Source organism: Equus quagga, chromosome 17 (assembly GCF_021613505.1).
Source record: "Equus quagga isolate Etosha38 chromosome 17, UCLA_HA_Equagga_1.0, whole genome shotgun sequence".
NCBI classification, from domain to species: Eukaryota; Metazoa; Chordata; class Mammalia; order Perissodactyla; family Equidae; genus Equus; species Equus quagga.
In genome coordinates, this window is record NC_060283.1 from 27,334,001 (window position 1) to 27,360,952 (window position 26,952).

The 26,952-nt window shown below is 44.6% G+C and overlaps 1 protein-coding gene across 3 annotated transcripts; it reads left to right on the forward strand.

Annotated features, from left to right (window-relative positions):
* The first annotated feature begins 2,695 nt into the window (after positions 1-2,695).
* On the forward strand, positions 2,696-26,896 carry DDB2 (damage specific DNA binding protein 2). Of its 3 annotated transcripts, XM_046643218.1 has the most exons (11): positions 2,696-2,789; positions 2,930-3,122; positions 4,275-4,411; positions 4,790-4,981; positions 22,058-22,203; positions 23,525-23,624; positions 23,716-23,893; positions 24,221-24,363; positions 25,816-25,980; positions 26,129-26,174; positions 26,496-26,896. In XM_046643218.1, the coding sequence occupies exons 2-11, from the start codon at positions 2,996-2,998 to the stop codon at positions 26,543-26,545; spliced, it is 1,284 nt and encodes a 427-aa protein (XP_046499174.1). In that variant the 5' UTR covers positions 2,696-2,789; positions 2,930-2,995; the 3' UTR covers positions 26,546-26,896. The 3 variants fall into 3 exon arrangements, with proteins under 3 accessions (XP_046499174.1, XP_046499175.1, XP_046499173.1); XM_046643217.1 differs by lacking the exon at positions 2,696-2,789 and having other exon boundaries at positions 2,839-3,122; XM_046643219.1 differs by lacking the exons at positions 2,696-2,789; positions 26,129-26,174 and having other exon boundaries at positions 2,838-3,122.
* The last annotated feature ends 56 nt before the right edge of the window (positions 26,897-26,952 follow it).

Sequence of the window (26,952 nt, forward strand, 5' to 3'; positions counted from 1 at the left end):
TTATTTAGGGTCATGCTCATGGTCTGCCCAGCACAGTGTGAACATGAGACCTTGATCTGCTTCATCAGCAGCTTTTGAATGAACTGCCTTGTGATGCCTTACGTCAAAAGTAGTGTCATAGATAGAACCCAAACACCTCTAAACAGGGTTTCACCGCACAGCCTCTCCATGGCATGACGCCGGAGCTATGCTGTGCCTTCACCTCATTTTCAGATTAGCAGCATCAAAAAATATGTATTAAATGCTTTTGTCCACCTGCACCTGATGGCTCATCAGATGGGAATGGATGACATCAGGTCCCTAGGCAGCCGTTTGCTGGTGAAACAAACCAAAACTGAAGGTAAGGATGCCCCAAAGCACAACTTGAAACGAAGGCGGGTTTCCACTGCTCACACCTGGTTTTGTGACTCCATCACGGAAAACTCCCCAATCCTAAAAACGGATTCTGGAGAAGCCTGGCATGAAGCAGAACATGTCCTTTGCTCTTGAATCCATCATGGCTAATTATTGCCACCCTGCCTTGCCATTTCCTGCTCTTTGCCTGGAATGCTCCCCCCCGACTCCCCTCCCACAATCTCTCAAGATTCATTGTAAGTGTCACCTTCTTGGGGAAGACTTCCCGAACACTTGTCCCTTTGTTAACCCATTCCAAGCTGAGTGAAAGTGTCCTTTTCTTATGCCCCCTGGCCCACCAGAACTCAGTGCTTCCCTTCTCACTAAGCTTATTACACTCAACTGTAGCTGTAGTTTACTTGTCTATTAAAAGGCACACTCCATAATGCAACGAGCATTTTTTCATTTCAGCATTCCCTTTGACTGGAATGATGCCAGGAACCGAGTAAGTTTTTGGTAAATGTCAGGAGAGTGAAGGAAATTTGAATTCTGCCTGCGGTTCAACACCCTCCTTTATCTGATCTCTGTCACTTTGCACAGATCCTCAATGTGAGCAATTTTCTCCTCTTCAGGCTGCCTCCTACCCTACTCATAAATGTCAATGCTCCAAAGCCAACACCATCAGGGACACTCCTGTAGCTGAACTTTGGGTCTCTTGCTCATTGCAACAGAGGATGCCTGCCACCGGCAACGGTGGACATCTCTGTAAGAAGGTATTAGAAAGAACTGACAGGATTGGCTTGTGTTAGAGGATCTGGATAAGAAGTGGGGCTTTGTTCTGGATGGGAAGCTGCCAGGAAAAGGAGGTAATTCTATAATTGGGTATCAATATATCTTATCTATAAGGTGGGAGGAATGAAGCTAAAGCCAAAGCTATGATTGGCCAAGAATCTGCAGTCATTCATATTAGTCAAAATAATAGGGAGATGCTTGGTCTTTTTTGTGGTCTGGACAATGTTCATACTTTTGCCCGTGTTCAGACATGACTGATCATGTTTTTGTTGATCTATCACGGTCACAGAATGCCCTTGTCTGGGGTTGATATTCTGTGAAATTGTTTACTTCGACGGAACATCAGGGCGTAGCTAATAGTACCAGCCCAGCTGCCAAATGCCACGGGCTGCTTTTTTCTTTCTCATAACCCACACCCATTCCTTGTATCAAGCTGTTTCTCCTCCTAGGATACTCTCCCTCCCCCGGGCAACTCCAAGAAATCCCATCCTCCCTGTGAGGCTTTCATAAACACTTCTTTCTCCACTGGATTATCTTTTCTGAATGCATCTAAAAGTCTTGGTTGGTATACCACAGTTTGGTACTCAACTGTGTTCTCTCTCGAATTGTTTGACTTGTTTCACATGCATTTATTCTCTTCTCAGTACATTGTAAATCTTTTAGAGGAAAAGTCCTTTCTTGTCCTTCGAGATCCCCCAGAACTGAGCACGCTGCTGAGGTGAAACTATTGGCCGGTCTGAGGAACGAGGCCAGCTTGCTTCTGTAACACAGCCCTGAAAACACAGCTACAGGCCAGCAGGGGAGAACCCACCAACTGGGCTTTCCCGCTGGTGGCTGCCCTTTCTAACACTCTGAGCCCATCTTCCCATCAAGGAAGCATTTTCCAATTTTAGTTTTGGAGCATTCATTTCTTTCCAAGAGTTATCTTTGTAACTGTCTTCCACCCCATCTGTCTGAAGGTCCTTGAGTGCAGGATCTATCATTTAGGCATTTTTGTCTCCTCTCACGCTCCCAAAGCGCCTGGTACTGGGCTTAGCGGGTGGAAAGGACCAGCAGTCCCCAACCAATCCCAGCTCCTGCCTGGCTCGTCGCAGAAAGTGGGGTGCATCCGAACTGTTCCCTGTCGGGCCACTCAGGAGGCTGGCTGCCTTAGCCTTTGACTGAAGTCGTCAGGGCACAGGACCTCAGCCCGGTCGGTTAGCCACACGCCTCCAGCCCATCACTGCTCCAGGCTGCTCCCTAGGCAGACAGTCAGCAGGTTTGGTGAAACCTTAAAAAGGTGCGCATTTCAACCACTCTCTACAGAACAGCTGAGATTCGACGGAGCTGGAGAGAGATTAACACTACTTGACACCGAGGGTAAAGCTGGCCGACGAGAAGCGGCGAGCTTTCTCCAGAGCCGCCTCTCTCGAACTGTATTGGATTAGCCAATCACAAAGCCCGAGCGGGCGTGACGGCCAATTGGAAGGTAGAGAAGGCGGAGCCGAAGCCTTGATTGGCACCCGGTCTCCAGAGGCCCCGCAGAGGCCTGGCAGCGCCTCAGCTGCAGCGGCTTCAGGTTGGGTGCCCTGGCGCTGGCGGCCATCTTTCTTTCTGGCAGGTCAGCTGACTTGGACCCGCTCGAGCCCAACACGTAGGCGGCAGATCATTTCTCCAGGGAGCGGGTGAGCCCCTCCCCTCGCACACTTCCCGTCTCTCCGCGCGCGCCCCCGCCTTCCCGGTGAGCCTGTTTGGCGGGAAGTTGGCTTAGTTGGCCTACCTGTGGCTCAGCGGGTTCTCTGGTCCCCGCCTTGTTTCTCCCCAGAGGCGTCTCAATCCTCCCTCCATGATCTCGGCATAGAGCATAGTACCCCTTCGCACGGAGGACGCGATGGCTCCCAGGAAACGTCCAGAAACCCAGAAGACCCCCGAGATGGTTGTGCGCCCCAAGAGCAAGAGGAGCAGGAGCCCCAGGGAGCTGGAGCCCGAGGCCAAGAAGCTCTGTGCGAAGGGCCCCGGTACTGCCTGCGCCTGCTGCTTTCATAATGCTGCCATGTGGGGTTCTCACGCAGGAGGCTGAGTGGGGGATGGGTGCTTCTAAATTCCTCAAGCTGTCCCGAGTGATGGACGCCTCAGGCTATGCATTTTGTCTGCAGGTCCTTTGACACCATAGAGCTTGGGCTTCCCCCCCTCAGGTGATGGGAAGAGGCAGATGAGCTCCATTACAACAGACACAACGGACTTTGCAAATTCCCTGTTTGTTCCGGGATTTTTACACACTGAGGACCACTTAAAATAACCCTCCCGTGCCTAGTGGTGTGTATGCGCTGAATTTCGATAGTCACGCTTGTTAGCTGTATGTCGTTGGTTTCAGCTGTGGGAGCCCTCAATTTCCTTCCTTCCTTCCTTCGAAAACTCCGTCTCTGGGATTTGTCCGGGCTTGAACCTGGGGCTGTAAGGAGGGTGAGGAACTCAAAAGACCGGAGCAGGGGGTCGTTGATGAAGTGGGTTTTTGTCCATGAGAAGGAAGACTTGGTTGTCAAGAGGCTGGATTCATAGAGCAGACCCTCAAATACATGTTGGTAATCCAGACTTGCTTTATTCCTATTCTAGGTGCATCTGCCTCCCCCAAAAGTAGCTTGGTTAATTGAGGCGTGCCAGGTCCTGTGGTTCCTGCTGGTTTTCAGGAGAACAGATTGGACTTGGGGCCACCAACCAGTCACCTCTACATTTTTTTAATATAGGATTTAAAGACACTGCTTTTTCCAAACAGTCACTTCTACTGTGCTGTCCTAAAAATCTTTTTATTGTGCATTTTATGTGATTTTAAAATTGTCACCCAACCCGATCATGAGTTTTCCAGCCCAAACTGGGAAGAGTTCTGTAGTCTACTTTGTGTGTTTCTTTGACTCATTTCTCAGGAACCCTGCAAGATCGTATTTAATTTCACTTCAAAATGAGTATTTCGGGGAGTGTTTTTGGGAAGAGGCTGCATCCCCACTGACTGTTTTTTTCTCGTGCTGGGTGAGACTGAGCCGGCCATGGAAAGGGAGGTGATGAGAGAGGTGGGCTATGTTGAATGAAGCAACAGGCTTGCTTTCTGGGATTTCAGCAGAAAAACCTTTCTTGAGTGAGATTGGAGAGGAAAATGTGTTTGTTCTGCTTGGCAGGTTCCAGCAGAAGACTTGACTCAGGCTGCCTTTGGGCGGAGTTGGCTAGCCTGCAGGTCCCGCCACTGTGCAGCAGCATCATCAGGGCCCTGCACCAGCAGAAGCTGGGCAAAGCTTCCTGGTCATCCCTACAGCAGGTGAGGCGTTTCCTGGCTGAAGTCCGCAAGGGTTTGCCTGGTGCCTTTTACTATTGGATGCTCCAGAATTGGATGCTAGGTTGGTTCGGTCGGTTGTCAGAGTGGTCAGATCACCCCCACCTTGGTGACTGGCCTCCTGGCCACTTGGCCAGGTAGAAGTCCTGTGCTGTAAAGGTCCCAGCTGGAATGTACTCTCCTCCTTCCGTTCCAAGATTAGTGCATGTACTTTGTAAATATTTTCATGCACAGAACCAGGCAGTTAGTTTTCCTTTGGTGGGAGGACTTGGCCCGAGGGCTCCTCTACGCAGGAGGCGGAGATTGGCGGTTTACCCAGGACTTGGATTCTAATTCATCTTAATTCTCTTCTCTCTGTGTCAGGGTCTCCAGCAGTCCTTTTTGCGCTCTCTGGCTTCTTACCGGATATTCCAAAAGGCTGCCCCCTTTGACAGGAGGGCCACATCCTTGGCGTGGCACCCAGCTCACCCCAGCACCCTGGCTGTGGGTTCCAAAGGGGGAGATATCATGCTCTGGAACTTTGGCGTAAAGGACAAACCCACCTTCCTTAAAGGGGTGAGCAGTTCCCTGTGCCAGACGATCGTGCTGCGGAAGGGTTTGTTGAAGGAATGAAAAGCCATCCAGTAACAAAGAGAGGATTAGGATCGAAAGTAACCGTGGGTATTTTCAAACAAGTAAATGGTTAGGAGACTCAAATTTTTATTGAATGCCTGCCCTTAATACATTAGAAAGTGTAAAACATTGATCATCCTCCAGTAAGTCACCACGTGGAATAGAATCTAAGCCCCTTCTTACGTCCTTGACCTTGATCCTTGTGCCACTGTCTTTCCTCACTTCCTATGCTTTAGCCATGCTAGCTATTTCTGTTCCTGAAACTGAGTCTTTGCACTTGCTGTTCCCTTTGGATTGCTCTGTCTTTTCTCATGGCTGGCTCCCTCTTACCAGTCATGTCTGAGCTCAAGAGACTTCTTCCAAAAGATTTTCACTGATCACTCTGCCTACAGTAGCCCCCACCCCACCCAGTCAGTCCCTATCTCATTACCTGCTTCTCTTCCCTTGCAATGTTTATCAATATCTAGAATGTTTTACTTATTTGTATATCTTTGTCCACTGGAAAGTAAGCTCTGTGATGGTAGGGACTTTGGCTTTCTGGTTCACCACTGTACCCCTACTGCCTAGAACAATGGCCTGGAGTAGCTGCTTTCTATTTGCTGAATGAATGAGGGGCTTGAAGTGTTACTGGGTAGATGGGATGTATACATACGAGATAACTAGCAGTACAGTTGTGAAATGCTACAGAACGCAAGAGAAGGAAGAACGTCTTGCGAATTCGAGTTGATAGAGAAGGCTTCATGGATGAGTGAGGAGTGAGGGAGAACACTATTTAGACAAGTGGAAAGAAAAGGGGAAAAGGAGAGTGTGTTTGGGGCAAGGTTTGGCATAGAGCTTTTTAGGGCTGGTCTTAATTGTGCTGGTGTTTATCATCAGTTCCTGAGGGGTGAGGGTGTTGACTCCTTCACCAAGGAGAAGACCCTTAGCTTGCCCAGCCGGGGGCTGATCTTGGAGGGCTGTGCAGTCACGCTTCACTTAATGACGGGGATGCATTCTGAGAAATGCATCGTTAGGCGATTTCGTCATTGTGCAAACATCATGGAGTGTACTTATACAAACCTAGGTGGTATAGCCTACTACACGCTTAGGATACGTGGTGCTAATCTTATGGGACCACCGTCATATACGTAGTCCGTCACTGACCGAAATGTCGTTATGTGGCGCATGACTCTACTGTGAAAAGTGATGCTCTGGGTTTAGAGCCACAAACTCGCCTGCCAAAAGAAGCCAAACAGATAAAAGAAAAGAATCATGTAGGGGGTGGGGTCGGTGGTAAACTGGAGAGGATTGATATGCAGGAATCTAGGTCCTGTGGTATGAGATCTGATTCTTTTCAAGTGAAGCCTGAAATCCTGAATTTTTACATGAAATCTTCTGATTTTTTAAAATTGTGATGAAATACACATAACAAAATTTACCATCTTAACCATTTTTAAGTGTATAGTTCAGTGGCATTACATACATTCACTTTCTTGTGTAACCAATCTCCAGAACTTTCTCATCTTGCAAAAGTGAAACTCTTTACCCATTAAATACTAACTCCCAGTTTCTTCCCCAACTCAGCCCCTGGCAGCCATTCTTTTATTTTTTTCATTTTTTATTGCGGTAACATTGGTTTATAACATTGTATCAATTTCAGGTGCACATCATTGTATATTTCAATTTCTGTGTAGGTTGCATCATGTTCACCAGCCAAAGACTGATTACCATCCATCATCACACATGTGCTTAATCACCCCTTTTGCCCTCTTCCCTCCCCTTTTCTCCTCTGGTAACCACCAATCCAGTCTCTGTCTCTATGTGTTTATTTGTTGTTTTTATCTTCTACTTATGCGTGAGATCATATGGTATTTGACTTTCTCCCTCTGCCTTACTTTGCTTGGCATAATACCCTTAAGGTCTGTGCAGGCTGTCACAAATTGGCCAGATTTCACTGTTTCTTATGGCTGAGTAGTATTCCATCGTGTATATATACCACGTCTTCTTTATCCGTTCATCCGTTGATGGGCACCTAGGTTGCTTCCAAGTCTTGGCTATTGTGAATAATGCCCTGGCAGCCATTGTACTTTCTGTCTCTCTGATTTTGACTACTCTAGGTATCTAAGTGGAATTGTACAGTATTTGTTCTTTTGTGACTGGCTTATTTCACTTAGCATAATGTCCTCAAGGTTTATCCATGTTGTAGCATGTGTCAGAATTTCCTTCCTTTTCAAGGCTGAATAATATTCCACTGTATGTGTATACCACATTTTGCTTATCCATTCCTCTGTTGTTGGACACTTGGGTTGCTTCCACCTTTTGGCTATTGAGAATAATGCTCATATTAACACAGGTATATATCTCTTTGAGTCCCTGCTTTCAGTTCTTTTGGGTATATACCCAGAAGTGGAATTACTGGGTCATATGGTAGCTATTTTTAATATTTTGAGGAACCACCATACTGTTTTCCCGTGGAGGCTGCACCATTTTACAACAGCGCACAAGGATGTCAATTTAAAATATCTTGATTTGTAATGTTGGGAACGAAATAAGATTAAGCATGCTCTGCAGCTAAACAAAACATCTGTGCGCTGGATTCCGCTTCAGCTCACTGTTTGTCCGTCTCTGCTTTAGAGGTAGAAAAGGCCAAGGGTGTTCCCAGGATGAGTTCTCTTAAGTGGAGAATTTGGAGAGCAGCCCATCAGAAAAGGCCAGTTCAGACAGGCTCGGAGATTAGGACTCAAGATATGAGATGAGTGTTCAAGAAAACAAGTGCCTGGAACCAGAAGAAAGGCAGCCAGCGGAGTGCTGTGGCCAGAGCTCGGTGGGCTTCGTGCCCAGCTGGTGAGACAGGCGACCGCCAGGAGGAGCAGCTTTACATTGAAATCTATCCAGAGCTCAGGCAGGAGATTTGTTTTTTCTAGCAATCTAGGAGGAGATAGTAATAGAGAGATTTAAGAAGTAGCCTATGGGTGTCCTAGGGGAAGAGCCCCCTGACCAAAAGAAGGACAGCTGCTTTGAACTTGTGCCTGGGGAGGCTGCTTTTGGTTTCCATTGCCCTTTATTATAACATGCATTGGAGTAAAGTTTCTTTCTTTTTTTTTTTTTGCTGAGGAAGACTGGCCCTGAGCTAACATCCGTGCCCATCTTCCTCTACTTTATATGTGGGACGCCTACCACAGCATGGCTTGCCAAGCAGTGCCATGTCCGCACCCGGGATCCGAACTGGCGAACTCTGGGCCGCCGAGAAGCGGAATGTGCAAACTTAACCTGGCGCCACTGGGCCAGCCCCTGGAGTGAAGTTTCTCACCCCGTTGTGGAGATCGTTCTGGGCAGTTGAACTTTGTGACTGGCAGGAAGCTAGGTTGGAGCAGAAGGAGGGTGAGGTGGTCTGGAGCACTGTCTGTTTTTTACTCCCAGATACTGACAGCCAAGGTTGATTTGAGACCGGTGACGAGGGGAGCAGCAGTGCCTCGTTTTGTCACTTCTTGAGTCATCTGACCTTGGCTCTGATCTTTACATCTTTCAGGCTCTTGGCGAGGGAACATGTATTACATTTTCAAAATGAAGATACCTTTATTTTATTCTCATTATAAAAATGATCTGTGCTTATCATAAGAAACTTAAACAATACAGAGAAAAGTATAAAGAGCAGAGTAGATATTACCTGAAGTCCCATTTGGGGCATCTTTCTGTGTGTGTTTACACTGTTACATACACCCATACTTCTACTTGAATTATTATGTAAATAGACTATCCTAGAATCTGTTGCGTTTTACTAATTATATCAGATATTCTTTTTTTTTTTTTTTTAAAGATTGGCACCTGCGCTAACAACCGTTGCCAATCATAACTTTTTTTTTCTGGCTTTTTCTCCCCAAATCCCCCTAGCACATAGTTGTACATTTTAGTTGTGGGTCCTTCTAGTTGTGGCATGTGGGACGCCGCCTCAGCATGGCCTGATGAGTGGTGCCATGTCTGTGCTTAGGATCCGAACCGGTGAAACCCTGGGCCGCTGAAGCAGAGCGCTCAAATTTAACCACTCGGCCACGGGGCCAGCCCCTATATCAGATATTCTAGTTTACTCATATCGTACTGAGTGATGACCACTTAAAAACATCCTGTAATTTCCTTTTTTTGTAATGCCTTTGGTTTTGGTATCAGGGTAATGAAGACCTCATAAAAAGTGTCTGGAAATGTTCCCTCCTCTTGTATTTTCTGGGATAATTTGTGTAGCATTAGGGCTATTTCTGCCTTAAATTTTTCATAGGATTCACCCCATCTGGGCCTGGAGTTTTCTTTTTTGGAAGGTTCTTAACTATATATTCAATTTCTTTAATAGATATAGGGCTGTTTAGGTTATGTATTTCTTCTTTAATGAGCTTGGTAGTTTGTCTTTCAAGTAATTTGTCCATTTTACCTAAATTATTGAATTTAGTGGCATAAAGCTGTTCATAGTATTCCCTTAGCCTCCTTTAAATGTCTGTAGGATCTGTAGTGATGTCGAGGATCCCGCCCCAAAGGGCTACTCCCCAGGACCACGACAGGCCCAGGCGGAGCCGCGGGAAGATCTGGCTTCCCTGCGCAACAGCCCCGTAAAAGACGGACCTGGGGCCTTCCTCCCGCGCCCGTGGGGTGGAGTGGCCCTGTGAAGCTCATGTTTGCAAGTTGGATGGTGGCAATGTGTGTCTTCTCTTTTTTTTTGTTCCTGATCAGTCTTGCTAGAGGTTTATCAAATTTAATGATATTTTCAAAGAACCAGCTTTTAGTTTCATTGATTTTCTCTATTTTTTTTTCTGTTTTCTTTTTCATTGATTTTTCTTCTTTTGTTTTCTTTCCTATGCTTACTTTGGATTTAATTTGCTCTTTTTCTTGTTTCTTAAGATGGAAATTTAGAATGTTTATTTGAGACCTTTTTTCTTATATAACCATTCAATGCTATAAATTTCTCTCCAAGTGTTTCTTTAACTGTAGCGCATAGATTTTGTTGTGTTTTTGTTTTCGTTCAGTTCAAATTATTTTCCAAATTCCTTATCATTTCTTCTGTGACCAGTGGGTTATTCTGAAGTATATTGTTTCATTTCCAAATATTTGGGGATTGTTGAGATATCTCTGTATTGTTGATTTCTAGTTCAATTCTGTTATGAACAGGAAACATCCAGTCCTTTTCCATTTTAAACTTGTTTTATGGCCGAGCATATGGACTGTCTTAGTGAACATCCCACGTGTGTTTGAAAAGAATGTGTATTCTGCTGTTTTGGGATGGATTATTCTCTAAATGTCAATTAGGTGAAGCTGATTGATAGTGTTATTCAAATGTCCTGTGTCCTTATTGATTTTCTGTCTTTTATCACTTATTGAGAGAGGAATATTGGAATCTCCAACTACAAAATTGTGGATCTGCCTATTTTCCTTTAGTTTTTGCTTAAAGCATCAGAAACTCTGTAGTAGGTTCTTACACATTTAGAATTATGTCCTTTTGATGATCTGACCCCTTTGTCATTGTGAGGTATCTCCCTTTATCCCTGGTAATATTTCTTTTTCTGAAGTCTTTGTTTGATATCTAGCTGTCTTATGATTAGTGTTTGTATGGTATATCTTTTTCCATCCTTTTATGTTAACCTATTTGTGTATTTGTATATAAACTGGGTTTCCTGTAGACAGCATTTTTAAAAAAAATCCAACCTTATAATCTATGCCTTATGCCTTTTTTTTTTAAAAGATTTTATTTTTCCTTTTTCTCCCAAAGCTCCCCCGTACATAGTTGTGTATTTCTAGTTGTGGGTCCTTCTAGTCGTGGCATGTGGGATGCCACCTCAGCATGGCCTGATGAGCGGTGCCGTGTCTGCACCCAGGATCCGAACTGGCGAAACCCTGGGCTGTTGCAGCGGAGCGTGCAAACTTAACCACTCGGCCACAGGGCGGGCCCCTAATGTATGCCTTTTAATTGGAGCATTTGGACATTTACATTTAATATGATTATAAATACGATTGAGTTTAAATCTTTTATCATCTTGCTATTTCTATTTGTCCCATCTCTTTGTCCCATTTTCCTTTTTTTCTTGCCTTATTTTTGGTTGCATACTTATTCTGATTCCATTTTATCTCCACTATTGGATTATTAGTTATACTTTTCTTCCTTTTTCTCTCTTTTAGTGTTTTCTCTTGGGTTTACGATATATGTCTTTAACTCATCAGAGTGTCCCTTCAAATATACCACTTCATTGTAAGTGGTATTGTAGGAATCTTACAACTATATATTTACTTTCATTTTCTTCCCTCTCTCCTTTCCTATGTTTTACTTCTACACATATTATAAACCCCACAATACATTAATATTTTTGCTTTATGTGGTCAATTATCTTTGTTTTCTGTTAAATCTTTATTGAGATATAATTGATAAATGACAAACTGCACATGTTTAAAGTGTACAATTTGATGAGTTTGGACATATGTATACAACTGTGAAACCATCACCACAATTCAAATAATGAATATATTCATCACCCCAAAGTTTCCTCATGCCCCTTAATAGTCCATCCCTTTCTACCCTCTGTCCTGTACCCTGAGACCTCTTGATCTACCTTCTGTCCCTACTGATTAATTTGCGTTCTCTAGCTTTTGTATATATGGGGCGATACAATAAATACTCTTTTTTTTTCCCCTGGCTTTTACTCAGTGTAATTATTTGAGACTCATCTACGTTTTTGTGTGTATCAATAGTTTGTTTTTCTTTGCGTAGTGTTCCAGTATATCAGTATACCACAATTTATTTATCTGTTCACCCGCTGAAGGACATTTGGATTTTTTCCGGTTATTTTTGGCTATTGCAAATAAGGCTCCTATGAACATTGATGTACAAGTCTTTGAGTGGATGTATGTTTTCATCTTTCTTGAGTAAACACCTAGTTGTGGATGGCTAGGATGTAGAGTGTGTGTCTTTTAAAGATATTTTTTAAAGAGAAAAAAATACTTTAGTATTTACCCACATATTTGCCATTTCCAGTGCTTTTCATTCCTTTGTATAATCTGGATTTCCTTTTGGTAACATTTTCCTTCTGCCTGAAGAAATTTCTTTGACCATTCTTGTAATATAGGTTGGTTGGTGATGCATTTCCTTTTGTATTTTGAAAAAGTCTTTATTTTGCCTTTTTTCGGAAAGATGATTTAGCTGGGTGTAGAATTCTAGGTTCACAGTTTTTTTTTTTCCTTTTAGTACTTTATTTTTTTTTATTAGTTTTTCTTTTTTTTGAGGAAGATTAGCCCTGAGCTAACGTCTGCTGCCAATCTTCCTCTTTTTGCTGAGGAAGACTGGCCCTGAGCTAACATCCATGCCCATCTTCCTCTACTTTATTCATGGGACACCTGCCACAGCATGGCTTGCCAAGTGGTGCCATGTCCGCACCCGGGATCTGAACTGGTGAACCCTGGGCTGCCAAAGCAGAACGTGCAAACTTAACCCCTGCACCACTGGGCCGGCCCCCACTTTTAGTACTTTAAAGATGATTTCTGATGCAAAGTCTGCTGTCATTCTTATGTTCCTCTTTATGTGATTTTTCTTTTTTTCATCTGGCTACTTTTAAAAATGATTATGATTTGCTTGGTGTGTTTTTTCTATGTGTTTCTTCTGCTTTGGGTTCATTGAGCATCTTGGGTCTTTCGGTTCATAGTTGTCGTCAAATTTGGAAACGTTTTGGCCATTATTCAGGACTGCAGGTAGTCCTCCCCATCCCCTTGTTTTCTGGGACTCCAATTACATATATGTTAGGCTACTGAGTATTAGCCTATAGGTCACTGAAGTGCTGTTCTTTTTTTTTTTTGAGGAAGATTAGCACTGAGCTAACTGCTGCCAATCCTCCTCTTTTTGCTGAAGAAGGCTGGCCCAGAGCTAACATCTGTGCCCATCTTCCTCCACTTTATATGCGGAATGCCTACCACAGCATGGTGTGCCAAGTGGTGCCATGTCCGCACCCGGGATCCGAACCAGCGAACCCCAGGCTGCCAGAAGTGGAGTGTGCGCACTTGACTGCTGCGCCACTGGTCCGGCCCTGTGCTGTTCATTTTTTTTTAATCTTTTCCCCACTCTCTCTCTTTCATTTTGCATAGCTTCTATTCCTGTGTCTCAAGTATACTGATCTTTACTCCTCTAATGTCTAATCTGCTGTTAATCCCATCCAATTTATTTTTCATTTCAGATACTGTATATCATCTCTAGAAATTTAATTTGGGTCTTTTTTTAATATCTTCCATTTCTCTCTTCATGTTCATTATCTTCTCCACTTTCTTAAACATGGAGAGTATGTTCATAATAGTCATTTTCATGTCTTTGCTAATTCTATCATGTGTCACTTCTGAGTCTGTTTCTATTGATTGATGTTTTTTCTGATTATCAATCATATTTTCTACTTCTTTTCATGCCTGGTAATTTCTCGTTGGATGCCAGACATTGTGAATTTTACATTGTTGGATGTTGGATTTTGTATTCTTCTAAATATTGTTGGCTTTGTTCTGGGATGCAGTTAAGTTACTTGTAATCACTTTGATAACTCCAAGGCTTGCTTTTAAGCTTTGTTCATAGAGTTAGCGTATTAGTGTCCTGTTGCCTCTACAACAAATTACCAGAGACTTAGTGTCTTAAAGCAGCGCCATTTTATTCTCTTACAGTTCTGGAGGTCCGAAGGCTGAAATCATTTTCATTGGACTCTGGTCATGGGGTTGGCAGGGCTGGTTCCTTCTGGAGGTTCTGAGGGGAGAATCCGTTTCCCTGCTTTTTTCAGCTTCTTGTGGCCACCTGAATTCCTTGGCTGTGGCTCCTTCTTCCATCTTCAAGGTGCGCCTCTCCAATTTCTGCTTCCCTCATCACATCACCTTCTCTTCTGACTCTTGATACGTCCTGTATTCCTCTTATAAGGACCATTTTGTTTGTATCAGACCCACTCAGATAATCCAGGATAGTCTCTCCATCTCAAGATCTTAATTGAACCATATATGCAAAGTCCCTCTTGTTGTCTAGGGGAATGTTCACAGGTTCCATGGATAAGGCATGGCTATCTTGGGGGACCGTTGTTTAGTCTACCACAGTTAGCGTAGGTCCAAGGCAGCCTGTTGTCTAGCTGTAAATTGGTCTTACCCTGAGGCAATACCCTTCTGAGGACTCTATGCGATGATCTGTGTGTTAAGAATCTTCTCATTCTGGCTGGGGAGATTACAGACTGTTCTGAGGACTTCTCCTTCTCATTTCTGGTATTTCTCTCCCCAGCCTTGGGGCGTTTCCTCGTACACATTTACACATTAATACTTACCCAAAGGCTTGAGGGGAACCCTCTGAAAATCTCCCGAATGCTCTTTCTATGTGTCTCCCTCCTCCCCAGGCTTTTGCCCTGCAAATTCTTGCCATGGGTCTCCTCAACTCAGGAGACTGCTAGGCTGTTGGGTCCCCCCTCCCTGTGCTGCTTCCTGGATACTGTTTCCAGGCAGTAAGCTGGGCAATTGCAGCCTACCTCATTTCTTTCCCTCCTGTCTTGTGCTGCCTGTCGTCCAGTGTCTGAAAACTTAATTCATGTGTTTTGTCCAGTTTCTTAGTTGTTTAAGGCAGAAGGCTGTATCTGATTTCTGATACTCCATCATGGTTGGAAGCAGAAATCCACACTTAGTAATTTTAATAGTTTATCTGAGGATTTAAAATTTTTTCTTACACAATCTACTCATCTACAAATAATGAGAGTTTGATTTCTTCCTTTACCCATACTTCTTTTTTGCCTTATTTCATTGGCAAAGACCTCTAGTACATTGTTGAATCTTGCTGTAGCAGACATCCTTGTCTTGTTCTTGATCATAGAAGGCTTTTATATTATATCATTAAGTATGATTTCTGCTTTTTTCTTCTCCCCAAAGCCCCAGTACATAGTTGCATATCCTGGTTGTAGGTCCTTCTAGTTCTTCTATGTGGGATGCCGCCCCAGCGTGGCTTGATGAGTGGTGTGTAGGTCCGTGCCCAGGATTCAAACCGGCGAACCCCAGGCCACTGAAGCAGAGCGCATGAACTTAACCGCTACACCACTGGGCCAGCCCCTCTGCTACTTTTTATTGTGGTGAAATATACGTAACTTAAAATTTACCATTTTAACCATTTTTAAGTGTACAGTTCAGTGGTGGTAAGTACATTCATGTTGTCCTGCAACCATCACCACCATCCATCTCCAGAACTTTTTCATCATCCTCAAGTAAAACTCTGTACCCATTACACAAGGACTTCCTGTCACCCCTCCCCCCAGCCCCACTGATCTGCTTTCGATCTGAATTTGACTATTCTATGTATCTCATATAAATGGAATCATGCAATATTTGTCCTTGTGTGTCTGGGTTCTTTCACTTAGTATAATGTTTTCAAGGTCCCTTCATGTTGTAGCCTGTATCAGAACTTCATTCCTTTTTATAGCTGAATAGTATTCCATTGTATGGATACACCACATTTTATTTATCCATTCATCTGTTGATGGAAATTTGGGTTGTTGCTGTTTTTTGCTATTGTGAATTCAGCTGCTGTGAATGTTGATGTACAAGTTTTTGCTTGAATACCTGTTTTCAGTTCTTTTGGTTATATACCTAGGAGCTTGTTTGTTTTTAAATATATTTTATCAGATTAAGTAAGTTTCCCTATTTAGTCCTAGTTTGCCAGAAGTTCTTACCATGAATGATAATTGAATTTCATCAAATTCTTTTTTGTATCTATTGAGGTCGGCATTTGACTTTTCCCCTTTATTCTGTGGTAAACTACACTGATGGGTTTTTGTTTGTTTGGTTTGGTTTATTAGTTATATTCCATTTTTTCATTTAAATTTTCTTTTTTTCCCACTTTTTAATCTTTATAATTATATCTCAGGCAAGTGATACTAGTTTTTAAAGAAATTGTGGTAAAAGCACATAACATAAAATTTACCATCTTAACCTTTTTTTTTTTTGAGGAAGATCAGCCCTGAGCTAACTACTGCCAATCTTCCTCTTTTTGCTGAGGAACACTGGCCCTGAGCTAACATCCATGCCCATCTACCTCTACTTTATATGTGGGATGCCTGCCACAGCATGGCTTTTGTCAAGTGGTGCCATGTCCTCACCCAGGATCCGAACCGGCGAACCCTGGGCCACCGAGAAGCGGAATGTGCACACTTAACCGCTGTGGCGCTGGGCCGGCCCCATCTTAACCATTTTTAAGTGTACTGTTCAGTGGTGTTAACTGTATTCACATTGTTGTACAACAGATCTCTAGAACTTTTTCATCTTGTAAAACTGAAACTGTGTGTCCATTGAATAACAATTCCCCATTTCCCCCTCCCCCCAGCCCTTGGCAACCACAGTTCTACTTTCTATTTCTAAGTTTGAACTACTGTAGATACTTAACTACTTTAAGTTTTGATGGTCTTATGGTGGTTGTGTAGGGGGATGTTCTTTGTAGGAAACACACAGTAAAGCATTTGAGGGTAACGGAACATCATGTTGGCGGTTTATTATCAAATGGTTCCAGGAGAACAGTGCTTTGTTCTATTCTTGCAACTTGTCTATGAGTTTGAGATAGTTTGGAAACCAATTTTTTTAAAACATTGATATTATTTCTTCCTTAAATATTTAGTATATTCACCAGTGAGGCCCTCAGGATCTGGAATTTATTTTGCAGGAAAGTTTTCATCTGTGAATTCAGTCTCTTATAGAAGTCAGACTATTCAGATTTTCTCTTTCATCTTACATCGGTTTGGCAAGTTTGTATTTTTCTGGGAATTTGCCTGTTTCATCTAAATTTTCAAATTTATTGACATAAGATTTTATGATATCCTCTCATTATCTTTTAAAATGTCGAAGATTTATATTGATGTCCCTTTTTTCCATCCATTAGTGGGTATTTGTGCCTTCACATTTGTTCAGTCTGTCCCACCAGGGATTTATCGATTTTATGAGTCTTTTCATGGAACCAACTTTTGGCTTTGTTGATTCTTCTCACAGTTTATGTGTTTTCTTTTCATTAATTTCTTTTTTTTGGGGGGGGTGGGGGAGGAAGATTAGCCCTGAGCTAACTGCTGCTGCCAATCCTCCTCCTTTTCCTGAGGAAGACTGGCCCTGAGCTAAGATCCGTGCCCATCTTCCTCTACTTTATATGTGGGATGCCTACCACAGCATGGCTTGACAAGCGGTGCCATGTCCACACCCGGGATCCGAACCGGCCGACCCCAGGCTGCCAAAGCGAAATGAGCACACTTAACCGCTGCGCCACCGGGCCGGCCCCATCGTTAATTTCTGTTCTTCATTTTTTCTTCTACTTTCTTTGGCTTTAGTTTCCTGTTTTACAACTTCTTGAGATGGATGTTTGTCACTGATTTTAGCCTTTCTTCTTTGATTATGAATAATGCTGCTATGAGCACTTGTATACAAGTTTTTACATGAACGTAAATATTCATTTCTCTTGGATATATATGGAGAAGTGGAATTGCTGGGTCGTATAGTAACTTTATGTTTAATTGAGCAACTGGCCAACTGCTTTCCAAAGCGCTTGCACCTTTTTCATTCCCGCCGGCAACGTAGGAGGGCTTCACTCTGTCTGCATCTTTACCAACACTTACGGGGTTTTTTCCAGCTTTATTGAGGTATAATTGACAAAAATTGTACATATTTAAGGTGTGTAACATGATGTTTTGATACACGTATATATTGCAAAATGATTACCATAATCAAGCTAATTAACACCCATCTCGTCACCTTTTGTGTGTGGGTGCTGAAAACATGGAAGATCTACTCTCTTAGCAAATTTCAAATATGCAACACAGTGTTATTAACTGTAGTCACCATGCCCAACATTAGATCTCCAGAACTTATTCATTCTCCATAATGGAAACTTTGTATCCTTTGACCAACATCTCCCAATACCCCCAGCCCCCAGCCCTTGGCAACCACCATTCTGCTCTCTGCTTTTATGAGTTTGACTTTTTTTAGATTCCAGGTATAAGTGAGAGCATGCACTATTTGTCTTTCTGTGTCTGGCTTATTTTACTTAGCATAATATCCTCCAGGTTCATCCATCTTGTTGCAAATGACAGGATTTCCTTGTTTTTGAAGGCTAAATAATATTCCATTGTATATATATGCCACGTTTTCTTTATTCGTTCATCAGTTGACAGACACTTGGCTTGTTTGCATATCTTGGCTGTTGTGAATAAGTCTGCAATGAACATGAGAGTGCAGCTATCTCTTTGAGATACTGATTTCATTTCTTTTGGCTATGTACGTAGAAGTGGGATGACTGGATCATATGATAGTTCTATTTTAAATTTTTGGAGGAACCTCCATGCTGTTTTCCCTAATGGCTGTACCAGTTTACATTCCCACCAACACAAAGGGTTCCTCTTTCTTCACATTCCTGCCAACACTTATCTTTTGTCATTTTGATAATAGCCATTCTAACAGGTGTGAGTGATACCTCATTGTGGTTTTGATTTGCATTTCCCTGATGATTATCTCTGATGTTGAGCAGCCTTTCATATACCTGTTGGCCATCTGTCTGTCTTCTTTGGAGAAATGTCTATTCAGGCCCTCTGCCCATTTTTTAATTGGGTTATTTGTTTTGTTGTTGTTGAGTTTTAGGAGTTCTTTATATACTCTGGATATTACCCTGTTATCAGATATATAGTTTGCAAATATTTTTCTCCATTCTATAGGTTGTCTTGCCAACACTTGATATTGTCCATCTTTTTTTTTTTTCTCCTCTTAAGATTGGCACCTGAGCTAACAACTGTGGCCAATCTTTTTTTTTTCAATCTGCTTTTTCTCCCCAAATCCCCCCGGTACATAGTTGTATATCTTAGTTGCAGGTCCTTCTGGTTGTGGCATGTGGGATGCTGCCTGAATGTGGCCTGACAAGCAGTGCCATATCCACGCCCAGGATCCGAACCAGTGAAACCCTGGGCCGCCACAGCAGAGCGCGCGAACTTAACCACTCGGCCACGGGGCCGGCCCTCCATCTTCTTGATTATAGCCATCCTAGTGGGTGTGAAACAGTGACTTCTTGTGGTTTTGATTTGCATTTCCTTAATGACTAATGGTGTTGAGCATCTTTTCATGTCCTACTGGCCATTTGTGTATCTTTTTTTTGGAGAAATGTCTATGTAAATCCTTCGTCCATTTTTTAATTATGTCTGTTTTTTTGTGTGAGGAAGATTGGCAACAGATGTTAGCGCAGGGCCAATCGCTAGCCCTGCGCTAACATCTGTTGCCAATCTTCCTCTTTTTGCTTGAGAAAGATTGTTGCTGAGCTAACATCTGTGCCAGTCTTCCTCTACTCTGCATGTGGGATGCCACCACAGCATGGCTTGACGAGTGGTGTGTAGATCAACGTGCGGGGACCGAACCCATGAACCCTGGGCTGCTGAAGTGGAGCATGCGAACCTAACCACTCTACCATCAGATTGGCCACCTAATTAGGTCTATTTTTTCTTTTTTTTAAAGATTTTATTTTTCCTTTTTCTCCCCAAAGCCCACTGGTACATAGCTATATACTCTAGTTGTGGGTCCTTCTAGTTGTGGCATGTGGGACGCCACCTCAGCATGGCCTGGTAAGTGGTGCCATGTCTGCGCCCAGGATCTGAACCGGCGAGACCCTGGGCCACCGAAGCGGAGCACGTGAACTGAACCACTCAGCCATAGGGCCAGCCCCTGGCTCTACTTTTAAAGTATGTTAATTACAATTATTTTAAAGCCTGTGTTTAATAGCCCCCATATCTCGATCTCTTGTGAGTGTCCCTCAACTGTTGTTTTCTTCTCTGAATTATTGGTTATTTGGTCTCGCCTACCAATTTGCTGGATAATTTTAGATTCAATGTCAAATATTGTATGTGAAAACTTGTAGCAATAATTTAAAGTTCTGAGCGGTATTATTTTCCCTCAGAGAGAATGAATTTTTTCCCTTGGCAGGTAGGTAGGCTGAAAGCAGATCATCTTAATCTGATCAGAGATTGAAATTATTGGAATCTGGACTTCGATCTTTGTGAGGGATGGTCTGTTTCTAGTCTGCTCTTATTTCTAGGGTGTCAGGGATGCTGACTAAAAGCTGGATTTTCCCAATGTCTCTCCTCCTCGGTAGGTGTGAACTCCAGCCTTTGCCCCCGTGACCTATGAGACTGACAAAACCTCTGCTCGGCTTCTCAGCCTTTACGCCACCACTTTCTGCTCCGCTTCTGTGCAGTTCTCTTCTCTGCTCCTCAGCCACAGCTGTCTATCCTGCATATGCCTCCAGAGGATAAGCAGCTTCCCACGGTCGGGCTTACCTTTCTGCTTCTCTCCTCTCTAGGACCTTGGTCTTCAAATTCTTGATGCCTCAGTAGCGCTCCGGTGACTTCAGAAACCTTTCTCTAAAGACATATATTTTATCTTCCTTTTCTAGTTGTTCTCGACAGTAGGTTGGCCTAACAAGCTAACCCACCAAGACTGGAAATCTCAATATATTTCTTTTTCGTATTTTGCCCAGGTTTTGTTCATCCTTCTCAGTGTAAGAGTTGGTCATAACCACTTAGTCCACACTTGTTAGAGGAACACTCGTGCAATTTAACTTGAAATGTTTATATACGTGTTTATCACTAATGCTTTGACCAAGGGCCAGTCCTTTCCTTGGAGTAAGGGTCCCCTGATTAGGGTTCACCTGGTCTGACATAAACCACACCCTTAATGTATTCTTTATACGATCTCATTTCCATTTCCTTAAAGTGGAGACATAATTTTAAAGATATTTGTGAAGCCATCTTATTGTAGATTCTTTTACAATTTTTATTATTTCTCACCTTAATCATTTATAAGTATCTTACTCATGCTTAATTTGACAACTATTATTTTTAGCAACTCATTTTTATCTGGTTTTTCCAAAGCATTCAACTTGGCTTTCATGGAAATAACTCTGGTCTTTCTTTTTGCATGTATTTCATCGGTTTCATTGAATTACATTTAATTAAATGTTTAAAGTTTAAGTGTTTAATTGTTTAATAAATTACATGTAATTAAATTATATGTCTAATTAGATTACATAATTATAATGAAACATACAACTGGCTTATACGGGTTTAAGAACAAACACAACTAACCCTTGGAGCAGATTCTTTTACTGGCAGCAAGGATTTGGCCGACGAAAGGTGTCAGTTAGAACGTATTAGAGAGGGAATGGAGAGTGCCAGTTATTCTGTTGAGTGAGTTAAGTGAATGTCGTGGAAGAGGCCTTGTAGGGGTCTGCGAGGCTGCGCTAGCAGCAGGACAAGGAAGCAGTGGAACGGGAGCTCTCGGGGACGCCAAGTTCTCAAACCAGTGCCGGCTACATAGGCAGCACTAAAGAAAGTTAACGCTGTCGGTGTTATCATGACTCTCTTCATCATCATTGTCTGGGATGTCTGGAAGAAATAGGGAGGAGCTCAGATCTGACTCCTGCCCTCCTAACCCAGCCACTGATGTGAGCTGAAGCTCTTCTAAAAAGAGGGCTGTGCGGTAAACCATGGGATATCCACACAGGGACTACTTCTCGGCGATAAAATGGGACGAGCTCTACAAACACAGCAACTTGGATGAATCTCGGGGCTTTATGCTTAGGGAAACGAAGGAAGGCAGTTTCAGAAGGTTGCACACCATATGATGCGTTTATATGACAGTCTCTAAAAGGCAAAACCATGGTGATGGAGACCAGATCGGGGAGAAGGTTGGAGGCAGGGTGGGACTACAGTGGGAGAACAGAACTGTTTTGCATACTGATATGGTGGTGTTTATTCAAATCTACGCATATGTTAAAATTCATAGAACTGTATACCAAAACCAACCAAATTTACTGTCTATTTATTTAAAAAATAAAACTAAAACTTAAGAAATACAGGGCACCATGGAGAGCATCCTAATGTCTAGGTGTCTAAGCTGGCCTGGCCCAAGTGCTGCCTGCCTGGCTCTTCTCTTGGGGCAGAGTATGCGTACCCAGGCCTCATCCTCTTCCTGGGCCTCATCACTCACTGGCTTTTCTCTTCCTCGTGTTAGATTGGAGCTGGAGGGAGCATCACTGGGCTGAAGTTTAACCCTCTCAATACCGACCAGTTTTTCACCTCCTCAATGGAGGGAACAACTAGGCTGCAAGACTTTAAAGGCAACACTCTCCGAGTTTTTTCCAGCTATGACACCTGCAAGTGAGTAGTTTAACTAGGAGGGGAAAGGGCTTCCAGGCTCTCAGTGCAGTTCTGGTGAGAGCATCCAGGTCCCCTTTCTTTTACTCAGACTTGGCACAGGGAGGAAAGGAAAGGTGTTAGCCACTTTCCACCTTCCCTCTCTTTTCTCACACTCTTTCTTTAGCTCCTCTTACTCTGGTCCAGGCGGGTTACTGCTTCGGGGAGGGCTTCTGGAGCCTCAGCTCATCTCAGCGAGGGTAGGGCTGATGCTCTTCTGTACGTCATTCCTATATCAGATTAGACCTGGATGCTCACTAGACAAGTCAGCGTGGCGTTGGCCTAGAAAGCCGCCTAGAGCCTGGAGCAGGAACCAAGAACTTCAGATTTCATCCCCTACATTTGCAGGGCTGTAAGGACCCCACCAGCTTCTTGATGGAAGCTTGAATGGATAGAATCACAAAGCACCTTGGGCTCCCCAGGACCAAGCGGCTGGAGAAACTGCAAAATACTTGTCACTTTGATCTCTAGCCAGAGACACAACTGACTGCTCCCTAAGGGCCTGAGGGTGTGGGCGGCTAACACCGCATGTCATCCTGGGCTGCCCACAGCGTAAGACACCTCCCGCAGTCAGGACAGGTGACTGGACAGATTCAGCTCCAAGTTACCCTTCCACAAGAAACCCTCCCTCTTAGAGACATTTGTAGGGGATACAAAAGGCAGTGTAGCAAGGATTTGAGGGTTTGAGAGAAAAAATGAGTCCGAGCTCTCCTGGCTGGGTATCTGGACCCCTGAAGCACCCCCAACCCAGTGCCTTGGTCCTCAGTCGTCTGAGGGCCAAAAGAGCAAGATAGATTTTCTGGGTTGCATGTGCTTTTTCCCCTAAATGCTCAGAAGGGGGCAGAAGTTCCTTTCTAGCCGGCTCTGAGGAACAAAACTGGGCAGTCCCTGTTTGGTGTGTCATCTTCTTTGGCTCACGAGTGGAGAGTGAAGGGAGGGAGCAATAAAGAATCCTTCTCGGAACCCGGGCGGTAGGGTTGTGGCTAGTGTGGGGACTTGCCGTGTGGCTCCGAGGCGTGGCTGCTTCAGGGACTCTTACTAGCCGAGGAACCTGGGCCCAGCAGTAACTGGACAAATTTCTGAGCCCCATCACCCCCATCCGCTCTGTCTGGGTGGGAAGACATGCTGAGTGTTCCTCGCTGGGAGTCCATGGCAAGACAGTTATTCATTCATTCAACAAATACTGACTGAATGGCTACTCTGTGTTAGACGCTGGAGCTGCACCAGTGCATAAATGGACCTTGCCTCTGTCCCCAAGATCTTACAGCACAGTCTTTCCCTCCAGCTTCTGGTTTTGCAGCCTGGATGTGTCTGCCAAAAGCCGAATGGTGGTCACAGGAGACAACGTGGGCCATGTGATCCTGCTGAACATGGACGGCAAGGAGGTGCGTTCTCTGCATCCCTGACCCTCCCTTTCCCTCCCATACCCCCAGCCTCGGTTCTGTGCCCCACCTTGAACCGAGCTCTTCTCTGCAGCTTTGGAATCTGAGAATGCACAAAAAGAAAGTGACCCATGTGGCCCTGAACCCGTGCTGTGACTGGTTCCTGGCCACAGCCTCCGTAGATCAAACAGTGAAAATCTGGGACCTGCGCCAGGTTAGAGGGAAATCCAGCTTCCTCTACTCGCTGCCGCACAGGCATCCTGTCAACGCAGGTGTGATATACCAGACTTCGTCCTTCCTGCAGGCTGCCCACCTGACCGCTTCTAGGGTTTTCCCTCCAAGTGTAGAAGCCACTGGGTCATGCCTTGACCCCTGATAGCATCAGCCAAGCTGATGTTTTGGGACCTTTCTGACTCAAGCTGCCTCCATCAGCTGCTGAGTATCTAGAATGTTTTTGTTCACAGCCCAGATTCACCGCCTTCCTTCCACCCCTATGGAGAGGAGTGGGAGGGGGTGTGCCCTGCAAGAGAAGGCCTGCGAGGGGCCGGGACCCCAGGGGGCTGTGGTTTCTTCAGCTCAGGGGCTTTTCACTTTGCCAGCTTGTTTCAGTCCCGATGGAGCCCAGCTCCTGACCACTGACCAGAAGAGCGAGATCCGGGTTTACTCTGCCTCCCAGTGGGACTGCCCCCTGAACCTGATCCCACACCCTCACCGCCACTTCCAGCACCTGACGCCCATCAAGGTGAGTGATGGAAGGAAGAGCGTGATCGTGGGACAGTCGGTGGGGAGAGGGCAGACACAGAAGCCTTTAATCCCAGATCTCTTCCTGCCCTGACACAAAGCACTCTCTTATCCCCCGGCTCTTCTGCTCCTTTTGTCCCACTTCGGCAATCCCATCTGGCTGGGTTTGCTTTGTGTCCTTCTGATAAGCTATTTCTATCTTGAGCTATTTCAGCCCAGCCCCATCTCCTCACCGGGCATTCTCTGAGATCGCAATCCTCTGTTCCGCTCTCACCTGAACTGTGTGTAGCTGATCCACACGCTAACCTTAGCCTTCTCTCGCCTCAGTCCCCTTGCCTTACAATCTTCAAGTCTTGCGATTCCTTCCTGCCCAATCCCCCCGTGCTGTCTCCTTCCCCAGTTCTGCTCTCCTAGTTTGTATTCTTTCCCAGAACCACAGCCATCGCCAGGTTTCACGCCTGTATTTCTTTGGTCATATAGCATACTGGTGGGAGCGCTGTTTTCAGGTAGGCAGAAACCCCTGGGTTAGAATCTTTGGGCAAATGACTTAAATTTTGGATTTCAGTTTCCTCATCTATAAAAAGGGAATAATAGTATCTAACTGACAGGGCTGTTGGGAGGATGAATCAGTATTCTTAAAGCACGTGGCGCCACGCCTAGCGTCTGGTAAGTACTCAGTAAATGGTGAGTGTCAGAGTGGCCGGCACATAGATCACCTCCAGGCTCTTAATAACATCAAGGGTCCTGCACCAGTTGGTGTTCCCGTTGACCCATCTGTCCTCATCCCCCACTTCGTGTCCAGCCAGGCCAGCTTACGGCTTCCCAGGCGCGACATGTGGGTGACTTATTTCCAAACCATTGCACATACCACTTCTTCCTTCCTGCTAACCATGTCCGTCCTCCTTCAAAACTTCTTGAGCTTTCTTAGGAAAATCCCATCCAATTCTGACATTCCATTAACTGCCAGATTTGTTTTCAGCAGGGTAATCTGGGGGACAGAGGTTTCCTCCCCCTTCTTAGCCACTAGTCATGTCATACTCTTCTTATTCCTGTGGATGGAGGAGGGTTAGCAGTGGGCTTCCTTTGGAACCTATGTCCTGTTCAGTTTTGGTTACCAGAGGCTTTTTGCTTTGTTGTAGGCTTACCTCTTTGGTTAATGTCTGGGTGAGGCTGATGTTAACACATTCATCAGTTGATATGATCTTAGAATACAGAAGAGAGAGAAGGCCCATAGGTGTCCTAAGGGCCAGGAAGGCCAGCTGGGCATTTAAAATTTGCAGTGGTAGATGTACACACAATTGAAAACCATTCTTGTAATTTCATGTACGTCTTATTTCCATTATTAAAGTTATTGGCAATTGTATTCACAATTGTCAGTGGCAAAGAATACTTTTGATGTCCCTCTTGGTAGCCTTCTGCATTTACTCTCATGACCAGCCTCTCCATCTCCTAGGCAACCTGGCATCCTCGGTACAACCTCATTGTCGTGGGCCGATACCCAGATCCTAATTTCAAAAGTTGTACCCCCTATGAATTAAGGACGATCGATGTGTTTGATGGAAGCTCAGGGAAGATGATGCATCAGCTCTATGACCCAGAATCTTCTGGTATCATTTCGGTGAGGCTTGGGACCTCAAATAATGGGAGGAAGCAGGGATTCAACCTACTTGACTGACCAAAAATGACCGGAAATTAGTGCTTGGGTACCCTGCTTTATCTCTGCCGATAGCTTCACCCCGCCTCATCTTATCCCCTTGTCTCTGCAGCTCAATGAGTTCAATCCCATTGGGGACACGCTGGCCTCTGTGATGGGTGAGTGAAGTAGGTTATATCTCAGACTGGCCAAGCCCGACCCTACTCCTCAGGGTTCAGTGCAGGCTAACCTCAGCCTAGCCCTGCCGCTCTGCCACCTTCATCCTAGAGTAGCAGTCAGTAAAGAAAATAACCGCGAGATAGTGGTCTCTTTGGCCCAAGCCCTCCAGAGCCTTTTGCTTTGTCTTGGTCATGGCAACGCCTGGCTGCTGTCTAGTTTCCTGGTATTTCCTTACCCAGTCTTAGGTTCCCTGGGCCAGCCCCAAGCTCTCAGAGACTGGTAACAGAAGGTTCGAGTCAGACTGGTCTCACTCCTCCTAGGTTATCACATTCTCATTTGGAGCCAGGAGGAAGCTGGGATGCGGAAGTGAGAGACATTAATGAAGGTGTGGGCCAAGCAGGGCTTGGAGCCACACGAGAACAAGTCCTGCAAGAAGAGGCGGCTGTGTGTTAAAGGGCAAAGGTATCCAAGTCTTAGGGTTGGAGCAGGGGCACTGTGGCATGGGACACTATGGGACTGGGACACTGGCATGTTTCTGTTCTGGACTCAGCTCCAGAAACTTCTCTAGAGTTGGCGACCCAGCTGCTCCAGAGGTCTCTGCTGTATCTAACCTAAAGCCAAGCTACTTTTTTCCTTTCTGACATGCAGTGGCAGAGCGATCAGGTAGTGGTTTCCCATGTGTGTTCACTGTTGACATGGCAATAAAAGAATACCCAACTGAGCTTCTGAGTGGATCTTCCAGCACCGACCTGGTCAGAGGGCTCCTTGGGTCCCCCA

What these genes read in the sequence shown, in the direction of transcription:
- DDB2 (XM_046643218.1), top strand. Translation starts at nt 2,996, where the DNA reads ATGGCTCCCAGGAAACGTCCAGAAACCCAGAAGACCCCCGAGATGGTT. An exon ending in AACCCACCTTCCTTAAAGGG is followed by an intron (nt 4,982 to 22,057) that starts GTGAGCAGTTCC and finishes TCCTCGTGTTAG; the next exon opens with ATTGGAGCTGGAGGGAGCAT. An exon ending in TGAACATGGACGGCAAGGAG is followed by an intron (nt 23,625 to 23,715) that starts GTGCGTTCTCTG and finishes TCTTCTCTGCAG; the next exon opens with CTTTGGAATCTGAGAATGCA.